This window comes from Pinus tabuliformis, chromosome 1_2 (assembly GCF_031772625.1).
Source record: "Pinus tabuliformis cultivar Carrire ecotype Pingquan chromosome 1_2, CPIR1, whole genome shotgun sequence".
NCBI classification, from domain to species: Eukaryota; Viridiplantae; Streptophyta; class Pinopsida; order Pinales; family Pinaceae; genus Pinus; species Pinus tabuliformis.
This window is the reverse complement of record NC_142298.1, coordinates 177,782,162-177,806,465: the sequence shown is the minus strand read 5'-3', so window position 1 is coordinate 177,806,465 and position 24,304 is coordinate 177,782,162. Positions and strand designations below refer to the sequence as shown.

At 37.5% G+C, this 24,304-nt stretch overlaps 1 protein-coding gene across 7 annotated transcripts in view; it reads left to right on the top strand.

The window, feature by feature from the left end:
- Positions 1-23,299, top strand: part of LOC149205066 (formin-like protein 14) — a 108,058-nt gene extending 84,759 nt beyond the window's left edge. For 4 of the 7 annotated variants that reach the window (XR_016252413.1, XR_016252410.1, XR_016252412.1 and 1 more), the window contains exons 19-20: positions 21,655-22,262; positions 22,522-23,299. Coding sequence is in view for 1 of the 7 variants with exons in the window: in XM_089394888.1 (XP_089251014.1) it covers positions 21,655-21,869 (215 nt within the window). In the remaining 6 variants the exon portion in view is untranslated. Of the gene's footprint in view, positions 1-21,654; positions 22,266-22,521 lie in introns of those variants that run through there. The other 3 variants (XR_016252415.1, XR_016252414.1, XM_089394888.1) reach the window with 3 other exon arrangements.
- Positions 23,300-24,304: the final 1,005 nt, after the last annotated feature.

The window sequence follows — 24,304 nt, the reverse complement described above, 5'->3', positions numbered from 1 at the left end:
CTCTTTTCAATTTGCAAATTTGCAAAAGAAAAAGAAAAATAAGCGAAGACAAATTTTAGAAGTGAAAAAAAATACCTCTAGGCTTTATCCTCCTTAATGCTGCGCCAATGATTGCCCAAGACTCCTCATAGTTGCTCCAAAAACCAACTCCACAACTTTTCACAATCTCCTCACAAATTCTCACACAAATGCAATGAGATCGCTGTGAGGAAATGTGAGCGGGTTGGGTAGCTTTTATAGGCTTGGGAGAGGTAGTTCAACTTCAAGAAAACTTAAAACCAAAATCTAATTGTGTTCGGGATTTAAATTTCCCTCCAAAAAGCATCGTCGGGCGTCTTTGACTGGTTCGACCGATTTAATATGGACTAGGCCGAGTCGGTGACAAACTGGCCACTGAACTGGTTTTTCTACTGAGTCGGACTGGCCAGGGGTATGGCTTGGTCAGCTCGGCCGAATCCGAGTCAGGGCGACAGATTTTTAAAACACTGATCTGGATAGTGGAACCTCATTCCATATGACCGACAACGAAGAATTCTTCAGTGACTTGGAGGAGAAGGACCTCCAGATGCACATCGAAATGGGAGATGATGGAAGATATAGTAGACTAACATCTGTACTGTTACTTTTCAGAGTGAGTCTAGTTATCCTCTCACATTAAAAGATATCATGTATGTTCCGAGTCTGAAGAAGAATTTGTTTTCAATTGCTATGTTGGAGGACTGTGGCTACGATGTGATAATTAGCAAAGGAAAGGATTTCCTTCGTCATATAGCCTTTAGGACAAGTGAAGCAGATCGGGGTTCGAGTGAAGAACCTCTAGAAATTGGATGTAGAAGACTGTGCTTCTTTGAGCACAAAAGCAGAGAAGGTGCAGAGCCGAGACATCGGTGAGTTGTGGCATAGAAGATTGGGTCACTTGCACCATGGAAATTTGAAGATCATGCAGCAGATTTATACAGGACTTCCCAAGGGTGCACTAGAGCAGAGAGATACATGCAAAGGGTGTACATTGGGGAAGTACACCAAAGCCACATTTCATGATAAGGACAGTCGAGTACAAGCGATCCTTGAAAGAGTTCACTCAGATGTGTGTGGACCATTCTCGACAGCCTCCACATCCAAGCACATGTATTATGTAATATTTGTAGATGATTTCTCTTGTAAGTGTTGGATTTTCTTCATGCAGAAGAAAGATCAGACATTTGCTAAATTTTGTGAAATTAAAGCACTTGCTGAGAAAGGCATTGGCAGGAAAGTGAAGGCTCTCAGGAGCAATAATGATGGAGAATTTGTGTCGAATGAATTCAAGAACTTTTATGCATCAAAGGCATTCAACGAGAGTTAATAACACCCCATAACACACAATAGAATGGGGTGGCTTAAAGGAAGACCATAAGTATTGTGGGAGTTGCACAGGCACTGTTACATGATGAGGGCCTACTGTTGCACTTGTGAGTTGAAGCATGCAACACAGTTGTATGTGTAGAACATGACTCCTCATTGGATTTCTGGGATGAGTTCACCAGAAGAAACTTTTTAAGGTAAGAAACCAGATGTGGCACACTTCAAGATCTTTGGTTCATCAGTTTATTGTCATGTTACCAAGGATGTAAGGAAAAATCTAGAACCAACAGTTGAGTTGGGCATATTTGTGGGGTACACTGATACACCTCACAACTATCAGGTGTACCTGCCATCTCACAAGATGACAATGGTTCGTAGAGATGTGAAGTTCGATGAAGAGAAGGCCATGAGATGTTCCCTTGAGAGGGAGCTTCAGTTGCATGGAGAAGAGGAGCTTTTAGCTCCAAAGGAAGAACCTCAGGATGATGTGGAGCAACCACATGCAGAGGAGCAGAGAGTGGAAGCACCCACTCATGCAGAGACTTCCAGAGATGGAAGGAAGCACACCAGAGAGGCTGATAGATTGATGCATGATGCTAAAGAGAATGTGGGAGCACCCACATCACAGCACTGGCAGAGGAGGTCATCGAATCGGTACACTGACTACATGGCTTTGATGAACAAGAGTGTAGAGATTGAGTCATCCTCATTCGAGGAAGTAGTGCGACAACCAATATGGTTTGATGCCATGGTTGAGGAGTATGACTCCATTATTAGAAACATTATTTGGGAAGTAGTCTGAAGACCAACAGACAAGTCAGTGGTGAGTTCTAGATGGCTTTACAAGGTAAAGCAAGTAGCAGATGGGAATGTGGAGAAACACAAGGCCAGATTTGTGGCCAGAGGGTTCTCTTAGGTGGAGGGAATTGATTACAACCAGACCTTTGCTCCAGTAGCAAGGTACTCTTCAATCAGATCTATTCTAGCACTTTCAACGCAGATGGGATGGAAGATATACCAGATAAATGTGAAGACAACATTCCTTTACGGTGTGATTGAGGAAGAGGTGTACATTGAGCAGCTGGAAGGATTTGAGACCTTCAATAGAGAGTCGCCATGTGTGCAGACTCTAGCGAGCGTTGTATGGATTGAAACAAGCACACTGTGCTTGGTACACTAGGATTGACAGTTATTTCACCAAGGTGGGCTTCACCAAAAGTGAAGCAAATGCAAACCTTTACCATATTGTGGTTGAAGGTAAATTGTTAATTATAGTATTATATGTCAATGATTTAATTCTAACAGGTGATGAGAATCTAGTAAAATCTTGCAAAGAGGATCTTGCAAGAGAATTTGAGATGGAGCTGGGGCTCATGCATTATTTTCTTAGTATGGAAGTATGGCAAGGAGATGAGGAACTGTTTGTCTTTCAGGGCAAGTATGCCGACGAGATACTGAAGAAGTTCCACATGGAGAGTTGCAAACCCATGGAGACTCCTCTAGCAGGAAATTGGAGGAAGGAAGATGCTACTTCCGCTGAAGTAGTGGAGGCTACTATTTACAGGTTGCTTGTGGGTTCACTTATGTATTTGGTGACGACTGAACATATGTTTCGCAGTTAACCAACTTAGCCAAGCAATGGTTAAGACAACCATACTTTATTGGAAGGAAGCTAAACATGTGTTGAGATACCTCAGAGGCACCACTCAATTTGGTCTTTGGTACAAACGGACAGAGGGAGTGAAGCTTCAAGGATTCACAGATGCAAATTGGGCAGGGAGTCCATTCGACAGGAAGACCACATTAGGGGGAATCTTTAGTATTGGGTCAGCAACAGTTTCTTGGTACAACAAGAAGTAGAGATCAGTTGCACTCAGTTCAACAGAAGCAAAGGACATGGCTACTAGTCAAGCAAATTGTGAGGTTATTTAGATGAGGAAGATCCTTGTTGGTTTATTTGGTCAGCATATGGATCCTACAATGATTTACTGTGACAACTAGAGTTGTATCAAACTCTCTGAATATCCAGTTTTTCATGATCGGTCCAAGCATATTGACATCCGGTATCATCATCTCAAAGATTGTGTGCAGAGGAGAATCATGTTGCTGGGGTACATTCCTACAGAGGAACAAGATGCAAACATCTTGACTAAGGCACTGTTAAGAGGCAATTTCGAGTTCCATAGAGGTAGGATTGGGGTATCTGATTATTCCTTTCTTGTTGTGAGGGAGTGTTGAAAATGTAACAAGAAAATCTTAATTAAATTTTGTCCTTGAATTAAATTAGGAATAAAATTGTAATTCCACATCACAAAACAACTTGTACAAGTTAACTAAGTTAATTTGACTTAGTTGGCTCAGTTAATTCGAGTTGAGGGTCTAACTTGAGTCATGTGGAGTGTCTCCTACATTATAGGAGCCCTAGTTGAGTTTATTTTGAGTTATAATTAGTGTTTTAAAAAACAGACAAATTGAATCGGAAATGGTCGAGTTGACCGAGTCGGACCTTTGCCCAGGCCGGGTAGCTACAAAAACCGGACCAAAGGCCGATCCATTACTGAACTGGCCGAGCCAGTCCGTGGCAGAAAAGAGAGGGAAAGACAGACTCCAAAATCGTTTTTTTTTTTTTGGTTTTAGGTTTTTGGCACTCCATCTACCCTCTTTCAAGCCTATAAAAGTTACACAACCCCCTCACATTTCCTCACAACTATCTCATTGCATTTGTGAGGAGTTTGTGAAGAGTTGGAGTTGGTTTTTGGAGTAGCAGTGAGGGGTCTCTTGGCCAATCATTGTAGCAGTGAGGAGCTTCTTGGGTAGTCATTGGAGCAACATTGAGGAGTTGGTTTGTTGGAGCATGTTAAAATTGGCAACTAGGGCCAAACTCCATGTGGATCATCTTATTCATGACTGATAATATTTTTATTAGATTCCTCTCGTCGAGAGGTGTAGGATTGATCTAAAGATCATTCGATTCCGATAAGTATTTATGGAGATATGAATTTATTTTGATTATGGAATAATTATCAAGCCGACCAGCAATTCATGTAGGCTCAGAAGCCCAGCAGTCGCATCTATTCAATCATCAAACATTTGTGTATAAATACAGGAGGAATTTTCCTCATTTGCACTCACTCATCTCATCACATCTCTCTATCTCTCTTGCGCAGAAAAAAGGCTCTTCTCCTACTGCGCAGAAAGAGACTCTTCTCTCACGTGTGGAAGGAAGACACAGAATTTAGGGCTGCAACTGTAAAAATTTATGTTTTCCCACCCCGGTTTTCAGTTTCTCCTTATTTCTCCCATGTAGTTAAATGCCCATTCCCATAACCATATATTTAACAGTCTGAAAAAAATAAATATTGCTGAAAACACAAATTCTGGAAATTTTTCAGAATGCTGGAAATTGCAGAATTAAAAATCAGCAATCAAAAACAGCCATTAAAACACATTAAAACACTGATATTTTTGGTCAACTTGACCCTGGAAAAACCCCCTACAACTCTTGGGGAAAACCAGTTTGAGAGCTCTTCTTTATTTCTGAAAATTGCCTTTTTACAGTGAGAATTATTCAGCAAAAAATCAGCAAACAAATTTACAACTTATCTCCTTTCCCGTGCCTCACAGCAATCTGGAAATTACAGCAAACAGGACAGCAATAAATGCTGTACGACCTCCGTTTTGTGTGCAGAAAAATCAGCAAACTGCTCCTCGATTTTTGTGCAAAAATCTGCCTTTCACTATGTTCTGAATCAGCTGTACAAATCTGCTCAACTGCTGCCTTGGAATGTGTGCCAAGCTGCTGTCTCCTTCTCCTCCCTGCTCAGAAATCTCTCTTGCTCTCCTTCTCCCAATCTGCTCATGAAAGAATGAATGACCTTTTCCTCCTTTTCCTCCTTTAATATAACTCCAAGTGACTTTTGGGTGATCCAAGTGACTTTTGGGTGATCTCTAAATCCAATGGTTGAAATAGATTTAGATCAATGGCTGAGATTAAATGCTCATTTAAATCTCACTTTCTATTTTTTAATTCACCCCACTTTAATAAAGACCCACTTAGTCATTTATTTCCAAAGTCACTTTTCCTTTCTAATTTTTCATTGACTTTATAAAAGTCACTTTAAAATTAGACTTAATAACTTTATCACTTAAAGTCACTTTTAAATTAGATTTAACTTTATAAAATTATAAAGTCACTTTAGGAGAAAAATTAAATTCTTTTGGACACTTTTCCCTAGGCCAAAGATCAAAGCCTAAGGGAACCACCTGTCCTCCGGTACCAAATTTCAACAGCAACTGCAGATCAAAAGTTTGACCAACGTTGACCATCAGTCTCTCTCTCAGAACTGCGTTGTAGGTGAATTTGGATCTCCTTTGAAGGCCGCATTTTTTGGTGAAGGAATCAAGCTGATTCGATGGTCGGTTTGCAAGATATTGTCTGCCCTAGTTTGACTGATCTAGGGTTTGCTGCCACTGATGTAAATCAGATTTATGTACTATTTCTCTCTGCTGAATTTTGAATATAAAGGAAGATTTGATCAAAGGGTTCCCCACAGTGCGGTTTGCCCCTGGCTAGCCACCGCATCTTGTGTCTCTTGTTTTGGCTTGTTTTTTGTCGATCGTTTAATGTTCTATCTGCACTTTACTTTTTGTACATGTGATTGCTAATCTGTGGATAATAATAAGAAAGATAAGTAAACTGTTATAAGCATAGAACATACCATAACTTAACAGAGCAACATTGAGGAGGCTAGAGCTTAGAGGTATTTTTTTTCCACTTCTCAAATCTGCATTTACTTGTTTTTATTTTTATTTTTATTTTTATTTTGCAAATCTGGAAATTGGAAAGAGTAATTTTTGTAAAAGAAATGAACATTGAAGAGTTGTTTTTTCTTTTCTTTTCATTTTCAGATTTTTGATTATTCATTTCCAAATCCAAATATCAGAAAATTGCTCCTAGAATGAAATATGTTGCTTGGGCATATGCTGAGATAATTAGTAATCAAATGCATTGCAAATTTTGTCATAAAAGAATTGAGGTGGAGAGGGCATTCATAGGCTGAAACAACACTTGGCTCATATTAGAGGCCAAATTGGTCCATGTGTAGCACCAAAAAAACAAATTGGGGATATTAGGAAAGAGTTGCTAGAAAAATCTTGATGAGGAGGAGCCATGGGTTTCCTCGTCTCACTCTAATTCAAAGTCTGAGCCAGATGATGTTGGCTTCTCTTGCAGTAGTGATTAGTGGCTAGTGATGTTTTGTTGTAGAGGCCATTTAGAGCCTCCTTGGTTATGTGTTTTTCTTCTAATCTCTATATATTACATGTATTGGACAGTGCAATGGGTGCTATTTTGATATAATAGATATATTCGTGAGCATACTTTGATCATATGTTGTCTTCTCTCTATATTCTAATGCTTTGAGTTTGGAAACATAAATGAAAATCTTTAAAATTATGTTTTTCATAAAAAAAAATATTTAATGTATTTTTTACAAAGACCGAGTCATTGAAATCAACTAGGCCGAGTCGATACTGAGTCAGAGTCGGAGTCGACCCTCGGCTGGTTCAGAATCAGAGTCAGAGTTGGAATTTTATAACTATGATCCATATACCACACACTACCCATCACTAATGTCACCATGCAAGCGATGAGGGTGAAATCCAACTCAAACTGTGAAGCAAGAGCTTCACCTGCTGCTCCTCCTGAGGGCTTCTTAGCGGCCTTCTTGTGCAGACATTTCATGGCATAGTGTCCCAGCTCGTGATAGTGAAAACATTTAATCTTCGACAAGTTCTTCTTGCCGCCCTGACTGGAATCTGATTTGGAATGGGATGACTTCCCTTTCCCTTTATTTTCCTTTCCAACTAAGGCACATTTCTTCTCATCATCATGCTTGGATGAGGATCCATCTCTGGTGTTTCGCCAAATCTCTTCTTACACCAAGTTAGACCACAAATGCTCCCACTTTGGTAGCTTCTCCCTCCCATTTACTGAATCTTGGTAGCTATGCCAGTGCTTGGGAAGGCCTAGAAGTGCTAGGCTGACCAAATCATCTTCAACAATTGTAACACCAGCATTTCCAAGCTCATCCCGACATTGGGTGAACTTGGTCAAGTACTTTAGTATTGTGTCGTCCTTTTCCATCTTGATTTTCCTGAGCTTGTCCTTCAGTGCCAGCTTCCTGTGGTCTTTGTTGTTTGGAAACAGGTCTATCAAGGCCTGCCAAATCTTGAGCATCAATTGCTGGAGGCTTAGGAATATCTTTGTTTATGAATTCCTTAAGCTCCTTGTCTTCCAGCACTACCTCCATCCTATCCTTGCAGGCAATATAATTTGAACTACCCTTAAGGGCATATTCGACTCTCAATCTATAGAACGACATCTTGCTGGCTCTGAAGTATGATATTGCAAATTTGATTTCACCTGTAAAGGACAAACTCGTATTCTCCTCTTCTAGAGTGATTTCTGCTTCGATACCATGTAGAAATTCCTTGTAGATTCAAACTGTTCATTGTAATTTACTAAAACAATAGACTTGAATCTACTCTACTCAATAGTGGAAACAATTAAACGATCGCGAAATCACAAAGCATACAAGAGAAATAATTCAATCAACACATTATACAATGATTTCTTGGGGAAAGCCACAACTAAAAACCCCTGCTATCTGTATATTGCATTAGTCAGAAAATATGAGAAGATTACAATGCTTTGCTCAAGCCCGAGTGACCACTGCACTGTCTCCATCTGTCTCACAACTTCCTGGACAATCCCATTCCAATACTTAACCAATTTCTCGCTTGCCCAAGTCCCTATTTCCTTGCGTTGTTTCCTTGGGAATTAGCCCCTATTAATTAGGGAAATTCCTCAATTGGAATTGTGCAATCCTCATAGGCCTTCCTCTGACTGCATGCACCACATGTACAATTTAGATGATTATACAACTAATAGTACACTGTCCTTGAACTCCAATCTCAACTGGGTAACTCTCAGATCTGACATGCATGAGTTATTTATGAGTGAATCATCAGTTAACTGATTGATCACTGTAGGCAGCACCACACTACTATACCCCCCACTAGTTCCTCCAATAGTTGGAACTAGTTTAACTGATTTTAACTCAATTAAACTGAATTAATAAATTACAACTCAAAATAAACTCAACCAGGGCTCCTATAATGTAGGAAACACTCTACATGACTCAAGTTAGACTTTCAACTCGAATTAATTGAGCCAACTTGTTGGACACTTAATCCTCAATGGCTTAGTGTGGAAGCTGAATAGACAAAGTAGTCCAAGAGACCTTGGGATGTGAAACCCAAAGGTCACAACAATGTACTATAAATGTATATCAGTTGTTAATAAAAATTGTACTCTCATGTTTTATCTTTCATATTTCTTTTGCTGTCCATGTGTGTTTAACATGGTATCAGAGCAGGCGTATTCCTGCCCTGCATAATTATTTTTGAGCCATTTGTTTTATGGCCCTTATGTGTATGTGCAGATCATTTCATGAATATTTTCTCAGCTAACCTGTCATTTCTCCAGCGCCATTTTTGGCCTCTCTCTGCCATTCTGAATCTTCTCAGTCGTAATAATCTGCCTTATTCCCCTCAGACCTGAAATAACCTACCTCTGCCAGCGCTGCACATCTGTCCATACTGTCAATTTTTTATAGCACTGTCATTTCCTGTTTTAGCGCTGAGGCTGACATGGAATCAAGTAAAGCAGAGATCATTGAATCTGCGTTGAATGCTGAGTGGTAGATACGCCACCATCGATGAAGGTCCGAAGTTTTCCAGCTCCTGGTATGCGGTTTTGAATATTAACGCTGTTGAATGGTATCGACATTTATATGGTTTCTATTTGAATGCGTTATGTTCGAAGTTGAATGCGGTATGTATAGAATGGTATTAACGCTGCGTTTCCTACCATGGTAACTGTTGAATGTGGTATGGAAGTAGTATCGACATTTGAATGCGAATGGTACCATATGAATGCGAATGGTAACGCTGTCACATTTTAACACAGCGTTTGAATTATTGTGTAGTATCAACAGTTTATTGAATGGTATCTCTGCGTGGGAGACAGATGCGAAAAAGGGGTCATGAATGCGTATTAACGCTGTTTTATTGAATGGTATCAACATTTTATTGAATGGTATTAACGCTGTTGAATGAATCTGCTGCGCCACTCCGATATACCTGTATTGCTTTATATATATTAACGTCGTGGGTTTATACATATGCCCGTCCAAAATCTGTATGTTGAACTGAGCTGGTATATGCGGATATCAGAGTTTGTATATGCGTTGAACTGACTTTGGTATTCTTTTGATTTGGCTGAGAAGAGCTTTGGTATACAACGCTTGCATTCACTTTGTATATGCGTTGAACTGACTTGGTATATGGTATTGAACTGAGTTTGTAGAATGGTCCAGCGCATAGTCACAAGTTATGTGGAGTCCAGCAAAGTGTTGAATTTTTGAAGGGCTGTGTTTTGTATTGGTAAATTTAACTGCTCTCTGCATTGGTGTATCATATTCCATGCGTTGCATGGTGGGTAACAGTTCCAGCGTATGACGTTGTTGATTTGAGCGTTAAATTGAGTGTTGTGTTGGTCCTTTGTTGACTTTATATGTGCGTTGAGCTCTTGTTTAAAAGAAAAAAAAGAGTCGATATCGAATAGAATGTGGGGTCATAGCTGTGTGATTAAGAACAACAATATATAAGCGCGCCTCAGACCTGTTCTTGAAGTCAAATCGATTGAATCCATTTTTGTCTGACATTCACAATAATCTATACGGAGGTGATCAGTTTAATAATTCGATTTCTGTATACAGTGAATTGACATTTGGAATTGCAGAGGAGGAACATAAGTTAACAAGCTGGCAAAGTCATTGAATTGAAGGCTCTGAAGAAATACACTCTGGCAAAGTCGAATTACAGCGTTAAAGAAATACCGGAAGAGCGTTTGAAGACCTGATGGTATATAATCGAATGGAATTCGATTGGACAGCGTTGGACAAGGAAATCGATTGAAGGTTCTTTGTGTAACTGTTCTGCGTAAGGAGATTGGAACAGTTTGCCAAGTCTACATGCAGTGTAAAGGCGGAATGAGAAAACGATGTGGAAATTGGGTATAAGAGAAAGCGCGGTTGAATTCATGACTGGTATGTATGAAGAGACACAGAGTGTTGTTTATAAATAAATTAAATAGTGATATCGATTTATGTTTAATACAATAAGTCGTTGGTTCTATGTGGAAACGAGAATGGAGAAGTCTGGTGAGGAAAAGTTGAATGAAGAAGTCGAGCCTTACTGGATTATGGTTCGATTCTGATATGAAACCATTTATTTGCCCATATTATTTTACATATGCTGTTTTGGTATAATTAAAGGTGCAGTTCATAGTTGATCAAGTCACATTACAAGCAGATGAACTTCATTTGGTCGATGCGGTGGTAATAATGCTGTTATTGGTTGATCCTGTGAAAAGTATGAATTGTGCGCATATGCCTGAATGGGGCGAGTATTCTCTAATCTCCTGGAGGTTTTCCTGAAACTGTGCATAGTTGGAAGGCTCTTGAAAGGTCATGGTAAAATGCTATGGTATATATGACCAGCACTATACAGTTTGCTAAGTATTTGGACATGTAAGGAGGTCTATCACTGCTGTTTCAGCATGCTAGAGATTCATTCCAATGCCCATGACATGGTGTTATAATTATTGAAGTTTTGATAGCCATCATTTCTGAAGGAGTACTTGAAGGATCCAAGCAAGTTTGCAGTTGCTGCTGCCCCAATTGTGGCATTGTATTTAAAACCCATTATAGTTTCTGTCTACATATATATGCATTGATTCCCTGATTCATTTGCTGCACATTTATACAAGATATTGCTGTGTACTGTAAGTGGATATTACTTTTCTGCATTAAGTAATAATTGTGATCAATTTTTAAGGTGTAAATCTGACATTGAAGAAAAATGGCCAGAATCAGTGAAGTATTAGAGTTCATGAAAACTCTTATACAATTTACTATTGATGACACATTACAAATCAGCAAAGGATCTCTCTCAGAAATTCAGACATGCCTATATAATGCACAGGAAAAGATTGATTTTTTGCAGCTTGAATCTCAGCTACAACAAGAAGAATTACAACAGTGGAGTCATCATTCTGAATCTGTTTCTGTTCAGAAGATTGAAACAGACTCCCATAAACAACGAGACAATATTGTTGAAGTTCATTCAAATCCAGTGCCCAATAAAGTAGTATTTGTACATGCAGATGCAGAAACTCAGTCTGCACTTCCCAAGCCCATCATCAGACCTTGGGAACAGCTTGTCCACAACAAGCACAGAACTGGTCTTGGATATGACAAGGACTTGTCCTTTCATATTCCAGACTACTCAAAGCCCATTCAGTTTCAGAGTGCTGGATTCATTCATGACAGTTCACCTGCTCCTCATGACAGTTCAGCTTCAGCTGTTCCAGATTCTATCCTTCTTCCACAACAACAACAACAACAACAACAGATTGTGAAATGCCAACACTGTGACCGAGTTGGCCATTTGAAAGATCACTGTTTTGATCTTCATCCATGTAAGCACTGTCATAAAACCAATCATTCTTCACACAGATGCTTCAGAAACAAACGTCCTGCAAGAACAAAGATTCATCTTGGATGGATCGATTCTTGGCAGTGGGCATCAACAGCCAAGAAGATATTCCAAAAACATGTCAGATTTTGTTCCAGAGTATTGAACAATCGCGCAGTTGAGTTTTCTCCATCATCTCACCTTGTATCTGTCAGGGGGGTAAATGATGGTCATCTACAAGCTTCAAAGCCACATCAAGCGAGCCTGAGCCACAACCTGCCACACCAGTTTCAAAGTTGTAGCCAGAAACAAAGATGCGCGTAAACATGCCTTCAGTTGGCAATCTGGGACACTTCCTCTGGCAGAAGACTTCAGCGTCTTGCCAATTTTGGAAGAATTCCAGGGACAAAATTGAGAACACTTCCTCTAGCAGAAGACTCTAGCTTCTTGCCAGTTTTGGAAGAGTTCCAGGAATTGCATTAAGCATTCCAGAGTTGTTGGTCATCCTTAAACCATCACAGGTTGAGACTTCCCTTTTCAGGTTGAAGTTCTCCCTTTTATGCGGGGTGAGACCTCCCTTTCATGGTTGAAGGTTTCCCTCTTCAAAACAATAGGAGCACTTCCTCTAGCAGAAAACTTCAGTTTCTTGCCAGTTTTGGAAGAGTTCCGGGAACTGCACTAAGCGTTCCAGTGTTGGTGGTCATCCTTAAACCACCGCCCTTTATACCAACATTTCATAGAGCACATTCAGCCTAGTGCTGCCATGCATTTTTTGCACATTTTGTATTACAGCTCTCTTCTTGGACTCATACATAACCCTTCGGATTAAGGGGGGGAATGTTGGACACCTAATCCTCAATGGGTTAGTGTGGAAGCTGAATAGACAAAGTCGTCCAAGAGACCTTGGGATGTGAAACCCAACGTTCACAACAATGTACTATAAATGTATATCAGTTGTTAATATAAATTGTACTCTCATGTTTTATCTTTCATATTTCTTTTGTTGTCCATGTGTGTTTAACACAACTAAGTCAAATTAACTTAGTTAACTCTTACAAATTGTCTTGTGATGTGGAATTACAATTTTATTCTTAATTTAATTCAAGGACAAAATTAAATTAGGATTTTCTTGTTGTATTTTCAGCACCTATTCCCAACTCTCTCTGTTTAAGCGATCTCCTAGGCTAGCTATGGGGGGTGGTCCTTAAAGGAAAACTAAGTTAAAGATGTGAGGTTTCTAGGAGAATGTTAAAGTGAAGTGGATTATTTTCTTAAGATTATAAGCAAATGTGATGTGAGCAATATGAAATGAAATAACCATCAATAATCATCAACACATGAGATAAGCATAAGCATAAGCATATGAAAGACCAGTGCCTTTTAAAGTATTGCTCAAAAAATGAAAGATATTTGTTTAATATAAATGAAATGCTTTGAAATAAAATCACAAGTAACCCTGAAAGTGAAACAAGAAAATGTTAGCACAATGATACAAAATATAAGGATGCTTTCAAATATATATGATCAACTGTTAAATCAAAGCATACAAGGATATCTTGCAAAAGGAAAACAATTAGTATTCTACTTGCAAAATATAGATGAAATAATGCTTGCCAAAACAAAGTATTCAATTTAACAATGACAAATAAAATGACCAATTGCAAGTAAAACCATGAGATGTATTAGAATGAAATGCACCTATACTAGATTTGAGTGCAATTATCTTGGTTAAGTTTTAATTTAAAATTCCTAATATAGGTGAGAAGTTGTCCTCTTGAGCTCCTACTAAAGGGTAAAAGTTAGGGTGACTATAAGAAAGAGGGGGTGAGGGCACAAAGGTGTCATTAACGATACCAGTCCCTTGAGTCTTATGAGCCAGTGTGTGCTTTCGTTCCTACAAGGGGACAAACCACTTTCATAACTGCAGGGTCACAATGCTTTTACCTTACGTCGTACCAAAAGGAAGAATTTTCCAAGAAAGTCTTTTTTCCCTATGATTTTTATCAACCAAACTTATGCTTGGAGGTTGATTTTAAATGTGCAACTAACTTAAGATGCCTACTATGATATGCAAGTAAATTTGCAAGTGCTATTAAAAAGATAGAGATGCTTTAAACACAAGATTGCATAAGCTTTATAACATGTAAAATTGTGAAGTGAAAGTATTTGCTTTGACTTATGATAAATTAATGATCCACCAAAAGCAACCTTGAAAACTTATGAGCAATTGATTTGCATGTAAAATAAATGGCAATGCTTGTGAAAAATAAACTCAAGATTGTACTCAAAATAACTTTGCAAAAGAAAGAAATTTTGTCTTGAGAGATTAGCTTGACATAAAACAACTGGTTGATTTGGAAAGTGTAATTGCCCAAATACACAATGCATCAAAACTTAAAATGTAAAATTGTTGCACAATAGTGAAACATAAGTGAACTTTAGACAATACCCAAGCTAAAATGTATCAAGTTAAAGAGACGCTTCCATAAAAATGAATTGCTATGGAATTAAGTGTAACTTTGTGATTTGTAGCAACTAATGTAAATGGCAAGCAAATTGTAGTGAACTTTTAGCAAATTAAGTGAGATGCATGGCTGTGTTAATTAGCGAATTAAAGCATGCAAGTGAGAAGAGAAACTAGAATAAAAAAAATCAAACCAACCACATGTTCTCTCCCAAAGTGGAGAGATAGGGATGCCAATGGGTAAAACCCACGCTCCCAAAAATTAGAAATTTTATTAATTAAATTACAAGAGGAAAGGGCTCATGAAAGCCTCCTCCAAACTCAAGGAAAATCTTTTACAATTGAAGCCTGGAGCCTTAGACTATAGACTTTTCCTTAATGAGTCACTGCTGCAAATGTGACCAAGGAGGACCTTGGAATCTGAAATTTCAAAGGGGCCACTTTAGATACAAAAATTAGATGTAAGAAAGATAGGAATTCACACTAAAGCAAGAGAGGCTAAGCCTCTTTAAGCCCAGGACCAAGAGAGAAAACTAGTCTAGAATTGAGAGCCCAACGTCCTGCACACAACTTGTTAATTGTTTCAATTGATAAATCCCGCAAGTTGTCACAAGGAACAAGTTAGAGAAGGATGCAAGACAAACCAAGTGTTAGCTATGAAAATAATCAATAAAATTACAAATGTATGTGTACAATATAATCTACAAAGGCTAAGTAAACCCTCCTCTTTGCCTAGCCATGATTTAGCTATGAAATAGCAAGATATTAGCAAATGAACCACAATATTTGAGAAATAAATATTGAATTATGAAGCAAGATATATGAAACTAAATCTCAAAAGAAAACCTTGCAAGACAAATTCGAATGATAAGACTTTGACAATTGTCAAATGTAGGTTCTCCTTGAGCACTTTCAAGAGTGGGTTGGTTCGCCCGAGAACTTTCCCTCACGCTTGAAGCTTGATGAAATAAATATTTTCTACACAACTTCACATGAACAAATATTTTAGGAGACCACATCATCTTGGGACTTCACTTTAACTCTTCCATGATTTTACACCTCATTTCCACATCATTTAGCATGTGTGGATATTTATTTTTCTCTATTTATTTAATTGTTGGCTTAATTTATTGCCACATTTTCTACTAAATTTAGGAAAAGTGGGTTTGAGAGTCTAGAACAACACAAGTGTGTCTTAGTAGAAAGTTGACGGTGAGACGTGCAATTTTTATTACTCATACACCATACACCTTCTCTAGACTTTACTTATTACATTTCATATGCAATTTTTATTCCAATTTACGCCCTGCAGGAAATTTTGAAAATTAAAAGATGGCCCCCTAATCCTAGCCAAATTCCACAATTTTTTTTTATGTGATCTAGTATGGTAATATACATTGACCCTAGACATTAGGATTCACCCAAGGCCTCATTATCAAGCTGTACTCCGGCTTTGCGCTGTATTTGGAGGAAAAACTCCATTAATTATTAAGTCCTTGCATGAGATAATAATTAACCAAGTGAATAAAAACCTCTCAGAGTAATACTCACTTGATGATAAGGTCCTAGGCTACCCAGGGTTGTTACATGACTCGACTCCTCATACTAGTATCACTTTTACATTGTCCCCACAGGGATTGTGGAATTTGAGTACAACAGAAAATGATAAGAAGAAGGAGAGTTTAAAAACTATAGTACGTCGTTGGGCATGGAGTCTTCAAATAATCCTCAGGTTCCACTCCAGTGGTCAACAGTTCTGTTGCGTAATTTGATTGTTGGTTAAATTACTTCACATTAAATTATCAATCCAGGGTTTGTGAGCTTGCGAAGTATACTTGCATTGTATATGCTAGGCTATCAACTTCTAATTACAAGAAAACTATTCTAATTACAAGATGAAAATCAAACCTACTTATGACAAGATTTTTAGTAAGCACATGCACATGTTCTTTCTCAGAGACCCAAGTAAATTGAGAAATTCAAGACTTGGAAATTAAATGAAATCAAAGCAAACTATACTAATGTGAAAGCTTTAAAATCCTATTCTATTGAACAAGGAAATGAAATCTTACTTTATTGAACTTCAAAAGATAAAATTATTCTATTTGTCTTGAAAAAATTTTCTACTCTATGAAACTTTGAAAGAAATCTATTCTAGTTTTTAATCTATGAAGCTTGAAGTAAATTTAATCTATGAGACTTGAAATGAATTTTAAACTATCAAACTGTGAAAGTAGAGTTAATCTAAAATAGAGACTTGGAATTGAAATTATTCTAGAAAACAAGAATGAAAGAGTAATTTAAGTGCAGGAAGCCTTAAGAGATTACTAGTGTGTGCATTGAAACGAAGCCAATCATAACCTATCAAGAATAAATCTGAGACTTAGCTTAAAAAAGATAATCGAAGGAAATATTTTTGGTGTTTTTAGTATTTTTATCAAGCGCTTGACCTGTAAAGAACAAAAGGCGAATTAGTAGAATTCTAATTTAAAAATAGAGCATTGAAATGAAACGAAGCATCTAAATGAACTGATCAATTAAATGAAACAAACTTTAATCTAGAGCACAAAGAAATTAAATCAAAGTTGCAAAAGACATTTATACTATCTCTCGCACGTCCTTAGGGGGTCTCCTCTTGATGAGTGTGAGGTGTTAAAACTCAGATCACGAAACTTGAATCGCTGAACACAATCATGGATATGCCATGAACAAAGCTTGTATTACTTGAAATGTAAAAAAAGAGTCTCCACAATAGGAAAATGATAATAGTAACAATTTTGGACTTCATTCACTGTCTTTCGCTTTCAAAACGAAGTGTTTTTATAATGGTTTCAAGATTAACAATTTAAGGAATTATTGTCTAGAAACAAGAATTGAAATTGACATCTAGGTTTCTAAATCGAAATAGGAATTTCGCTTCTAATGATTCGCTATTGAAGGAGTGAATCATGAGAAGACATTTATTGATGCATCATCATCTTAAATCATGGTCATCAGAGATTGCTTGCTTACTATTTCTTCACGCTTGCTTGATTGTAGAATCAATCTCTTGATACTTTGTGCGAAACAGGTATTCCATAGCCAAGTTGACCACACGTTTGACCAATGAGATACGTTTACCCTGTGAGCTTCCATCTGTGACCAATAGGTGGACTTCCATATTGATGACATTTGGCAACTGCTCATGTGCTTTGGTTGTTTTCTAACACGTGCGAACCTGTAGAACTTTGGATTTGGTTACGGAAATTCAAGTTAGTTGCAGAAAGTGCACATTTCGGTAGCTATAATATAGTTTAAACCAATTCCATAAAGAAAATATAAATTTTGAGCTATTGATGGATGATTACCTTTTAGTTTTCAATGTAACTTGCATGACCTGAATGACATTTAATTCATGAACAAGATGGAATGAAGTGAAAATGTGTAACAAAATGGGTGTAAAAAAGGAAAGATGGATTGTCAAAAGAAGGACAATTTCGAGGTTCAACCGGTTCATTGGAGCTTTTGGATTGACTTGGGTGAGATACACCTTCACTAAACTTTTTTTCTTGGCATTGGAGGCTTTTGGTTTGGGGGAGTCTCACTTCTACTTGGTTGGGTGGTTATGCTTGTTCGTTTGGTGGTCTTCTTACATGTGTTCACCTTGTTTATGACCCCTTCGTTGCATATTTGATGGTTGTGGAGCATGCTATCACATTATGGTATGGTTGATATGCTTATTTTGGATATGGATGATGGTTCTGGCCCCCCAAGGGGTTAGATGATAAATGTTTCATGATTGTTGGGATTTTCTAGTGACTTCTACATTGTCCTTTTATGCTGATGTATGGTGGGACATGCTTGATGATTGGGTTGGCTAGCATTTCTAGTGTCCCCTTTTCCTATGATGTTTATACATTGTCCTTTTATGCTGATGTATGGTGGGACATGCTTGATTATTGGGTTGGCTAGCATTTCTAGTGTCCCCTTTTCCTATGATGTTTATGTGGTTAGATGATGGATATGTGTTGTGACAGTGCACATTGCCTTGGTCGGATTTCCTTAGTTCATATGATTTAACATTTGTAACATTTGCCAAACATCACATAGGTGGAAATTGAATGTGTTTGATGATGTTAGTACACTTGGGGATGTACATTGTCCTATGTTTGAGTTAGACTGGAGAGGGGTGGGGGTTACTACATACATCTTTGATGATCAAGCTTTTCCTAAGGTTTGGGCGAGGGGGGGGGGTGGTTTATTGTGTCATATTCCTTTGGGGTTACACCCTAGGTTTAAACCTAGGTGAAGCTTCTATTTTCTCTGTGTTATCATGGTGGTCTTTGCTAGGAGATACATTTTGTTTTCATGGTACAACACTTGTTGGAGTGCACTCCCCCTTATTGGCACACGTGTTCATGTTGATTTAATTAATTGGTGACTGTTGTGAAATTGGAATATAGTTTTATTTGAGCATTAATCTATTTTATTAGCTTGGAGGTTAATGGCTTGAGCACCCTGCTTCACTTGGTAGCTATTCACACTTGGAGGATATTTGAGGCTCTATTATGGAGTGCTCATTGTAAGTATTAAACCTTTACAATAAGCAATGCACACACAGATTCTTTATAAACAGAAAAGTAAACAATGACAATCACATGATAATCATAGATTTACCTTGAAAACCCTTCACCAGGGGAACTAACAAAATGTTGAGAACCATACCTACTTTTATCATCACTTCATCATTTATAATACAATATATAGGATCCCGCGACATCCAAAACCCTAATTTGTTGACTCGTATCAGATTACAACCTTAATTCCTTAATAGAAATTAGAAAATGGTGTGCTAAAGAATCACGTGCCAATAATGGACACAAAAATCCATTTTTTTTAATTCTTTCTGTTTTTTGGAGAGCTTTGCCCTTGAAGACTTAGGCAAAGGGGCCCTACGCACCCCTATGGCACCCTCCAATTTTGGGGGGAGGAGGGGGGGGGGGGCTCCTGCTCATCCATTTGACAGCTCCTCCAAATATGTCAAAGACATAATAGTTACTTTTCTAGGAAAGATGCACCATCTACTGCCTCTGCCCAAAATTCCTGTCCTTACCTAGTGCTATTTAACATGCTCTTTGCTTTTTCCACCAATGCCTTATTCATCCTTTCAGCAACCCCATTTTGTCGCAATGTGTATGGAGTCTGGAGTAGTCTTCTACCTTGCTATATCACACTCCTGGCATAATTTTTCAAATTCATTGCTGCAGAACTCTCCACCATTCTCAATCCTCAACACCTTAACTTTTTTCCTTTGTTTGATTCTCCGTAAGAGCCTTAAACTCTTTAAATTTACCAAAGACATCAGATTTCTTTGAGAGGAAATAAATCCATGCATTTCTTGTGAAATCATCTATTATGAAACATGGTACTAATGATGCAACAGGCATAGGTCCAAACACATCACTGTGCAGTGTGTGCTAACTCTAAAATTCTTTTTGCTTGTGTAGCACATGTTGAGAATCTTAACTAATTTTGTTTAGCATATATCATTATATGTAATGTTCACGAAAAACAAGATTTAGAGTTTAACTAGACATACCTTCAACCATGGCTTTACTGTGTAATGTTTTGAAGGCCCTCCTCTCCAATATGCCCGAATCTTTGATGTCATAGCACTATCTTTTCTCTACAGACAATAGGGGATTTTTCATATTCATTTCTTCCTTCACGAACAATATAATTGTTACACCCATCAGTGATGTTGCTTCCCGACAACTTTTATAGAGTTCCAGCTCAAATGCCCACTCAGTAGGACCATTGCTTCTCAAACCCTTCTGTAGGTTTCGCTTCAAACTCAATATATAAACCTGCATCACTCATATTGCTTATGAACCTCGAGGAGTGTTCTAACCCTTCCATCCTTGAGCATCAACTTGATTTTTTCCTTATCCTATGATTCTGGATGTTAATTCATCTCCTAGGAAAACATCATGTCCATCATATATTTTTTATTCACAAAACCACTTCATATGAAAAGAAGCACAATCAACCATATATTGCTCTTCTTTTGTTGAGCTTATTCTTTCTCTTAGTTTGATAACTTTGGAGAGCGCTAATAATAAGCACACATCGATTGATATTGTTGAACTTGTCTCACGTTTCACATGTTGACACAGTACTGTCCAAATAACTTCTGATACATCTAACCTGTCATATTCTCAATGAATTTAGAAATTATTCAAAATTAAAGCATTACTCTTTCAATTAGGCATTTTCTTCGTTGATGTCCTGCAGAAACCTCAATTCTTGCTTCAGAATTGTCAAAACTAGTGAAACTTTACTGTTCAGTGCAATATTTAATGCTTTTTAAGTAGGTTTCTTTGATTATTTTTAAGTCTTTGAACTGTGGGAATTCTTTGATCATTTTTAAGTTTCAGCATTGCCAGATCTGGTTTGATCTATTTTACCATAAACAGTACATTACAATTCTGTTTCTCCAAGAAAACACCGAGAAAGTGAAATTTGAAACTTTTCCTTGGGTGTTTCTCTGAACATGGTGAAATTTAAAGCAAAACAGCTATAAATTAAAGAAAAACAAAGCAAACAAATAGAGAAAAACCTGAACATTATTATGTGAATGCAATTTGATTTACTACATTTGATACTTGACTAATTAGTAATTACGAATGGTGGATTAATTTTGTGTGTTAAATGGATTCAGATTTACTAAATTATTTATTGTGTATAATATGCATAGTGCAGAGGAACTGTTTTTTAGTCTGAAGTTTGAACCCTCCTGGTCCTGTTTTCTTGTTCTATTGCTGTTTCCTGTTCCTTCTTCCTCTCAACTTTTTCAGTAGCAGAGTCTTTTGACTGAATACATTATCATGAATAATAATAGTAGATCACTTCTGTATTTCTGTGAATAGTAGTTTTTAAAATAGTTTCTCATTGTACTGTTGTTGTTGACTGGTGCCACTCGGGTAGAAGTTTGTGACATTTCTCAGTGTACAATGGAGATAGGTACAAAGATATTGATCTGATGCATTGTGGCAGTGAGCTTCTAGCTGTAAGAGCAGGAACGGCCAATTTCAGGGCATGTGAAGCTTGTAGTATTGGTTTTCCGTTCCTGTCATGAGTGTGTAGGAGAATTCATTGGTCCACTAGTATATCCTCTCTTTTTGATGTAGGAGAATTCATTGGTCCACTAATATATCCTTTTCTTGAAATTTTGCATGCATTAATTCATGTTTAATTTGCTGCAGTAATCTCTACTCTGCTGAACTTTGTGAATTTGTTCAAGAAAGCTCGTGAGGATAACATCAAGCATGCTGAAGCTGAGAGAAAGAAAATTGAGAAAGATAAAATAAAGTCCTCTCCTGCAAAAAAGGATTCAATGGATGTTGAGAACTCCAGATTGAGTCCTTTGAGAAAGGAATCGGATCGCGTGTTTTCGCCCCGGCGCAGTAAAGCTGGATGATGCACAAGTACTTGTTAGCTGTTTGGTTACTATTTTGGAGCTTTGCTTTGAAGCTAGTACCAATGTGCCCTGTGGGAATTCATATGAGCATTGTTGTTTCAATTGGTTCTCAGTTGAGAAATTTCATAAGCAGTGGAGCTAATAGTTGTCTTTTTGAAGCCAACTAGTTCCCCACAAGAATTGGCGGTTCTATAATTTCACATAATTTTGTCTAATTATAATTTTGGAGGTTTGTTTTGTAGCAGGAGAATATCAGCCAAATGGTTGCATTCATCATTTGGTGGCTTAAAGACCTGACTGAATATCAAAGTGTAAAGTATACAAAGGCTGTCTTGCCCCTGGGAAGGCTCTACAAAGTCCTGTTTGTACAAATGCATATCTTGTTTCGTTCAGGTTCGTTGCTAAAAGCCTGTTGCTTTTTTGAAGCCTTTTTTTTCCTTGCATGGTTGGAAGTAAAATATTCTAGATCACTTAGTTCTACATGCATTGTGATTTCGTTGGTCTGTGGGTGTCACTGGGCTTAATAGCCTTTGAACAATGATATTTTTTGAGAAAACTGTCCTTGTTGTCTAAGTTCAAAATAACTGCCACATCAAATACAGCTATTTCCGACTGTAAAGTGCTCATTCCACCTTTTTTATTATCTATGCAGGTTGACAAGCTATGGAACCCATAAATCTGCATTCTTGGAAAAATATGCAAATATTATGCAAGGCTATTTTTCTTGTAATTTTAAAGTGAAACTGCGTCATGTTGTATAGTTGTTCCGGATGAAGCATGCCGGATTCCTCATACAAATGAAAATGCTGTATTTAATGCCATTTCTGTTGCAATGTCTGTTGACTATTATACCACATGCTTTGAAATTTCAGGTCTTTTGTACAATGTTGTTCTTCAGAAGAAAAGTTCTTATTCTTGATTCAAAGGGGCATCCTGGTTCCATTTGGAATTGTTGGTATTAAATAATAGGGACCAAAGGAGGAGATTATTAGTAAGATGACAACCATCAAAGCTAGTTCTTTGGTTCTTTTGTTGACAAGACATGCTATTGCTCTGAAGGGATTTGTATCAGTAAGAGATGTATATTAGTGGAGAGTCTGAGACTTCAGAGTTACCACTATACATTTTTAGTAAGAACTTTGAGCAGTTCACTCACTTGAGGGTTACCGCCATCAATTTTTCGTCTAGAACTCGAGCAATTATTTCATCTATAACGATGTTTTAGTGGCTTGTTTACAAAATCAGACGGTCACTTGGCATATTTATTATTTGAATGCCAGCTAGTAAAAAGCTATTGTTTTTGTGGAGAGAGTGAGGAGTCAAAACTTGGGATATGCCAAATTTTGATAGCTTATAAAAAGATTTTGAACAACCCTGAGTAATTGCAGAAGAAACAAATGAAAGAAGTGATCATCGACTTCTTTGATTCAGGACGCGTTACGAAAAAGCAAAATCCACCATAGATATGTAAGAGATGACTTCGATTCGAGACAAAATCTGGTATGGATATCTTATTCAGTTCTAGGACATTTCTATAGTTACCTTACCACATATATTCACTGCCACAGTCGTATTTTTTTTTAATCTTTCTGAGATGTCTATAAATTGCCAATCGTGCGAAATATCCGTGAAATAGATCATAAAACGTCACAAGCCTGTGAGTAACATAATGTATGTATAGACTAAGATTATAATGGGATATCATACTTTGTTAGTGATTGATTAGAATATCAGTGTGGGAGAAGTTGAGAACCAACCATAATAATGCTCACTTCTCAACTTGCCACCAGCGTATTGGGAGGCCATTTACACCAGACTTATAGAAACAAGTCTTTCTAATTTTAACGATTCCAACGATAGAGCAGTGAAGTGCGATTATTTCTAACAAGCTAGATACAAGTTTTGATGTTAGGGAACATCTATGATGATAAAGTGTTAAGGAAATCACTAAAAATATAAAATTCTATCTAATTTGATTGTTCCCAAGGATATCGCAATAAAGTGAGATCACGACCAATAAGTTACACAAAAGTTTTGATATCGGTTAAATATCAATGGTGTGAAATTGTTATTGGAATCACTTGAAAACATCAACTTCACTGTCTCTTGTAAGAATTCCGAATGTGCACATTGTACAAGTTAAATAATTGCGATGGTATCTGATAGTGCACATTGGGCAAAAATAATAGTATGCTTACAAGTTAAGTAATTGCCATGGTATCTGATAGTTGCACATTGTGCAATACATAATAGTATGCATACAAGTTAAATAATTTCCATGGTATCTCATATATTGTATGATAATGTGGAGTAAATTTAAATTTAAATAATATTTAAAAGTCAACATTATTTAAACTTCCAGTTGATTTCCGTCATCGGAATGTTATGACTCTGTGATGTGACCTTTTGACTTCAGTTTCTTTCTGTAATCTCTA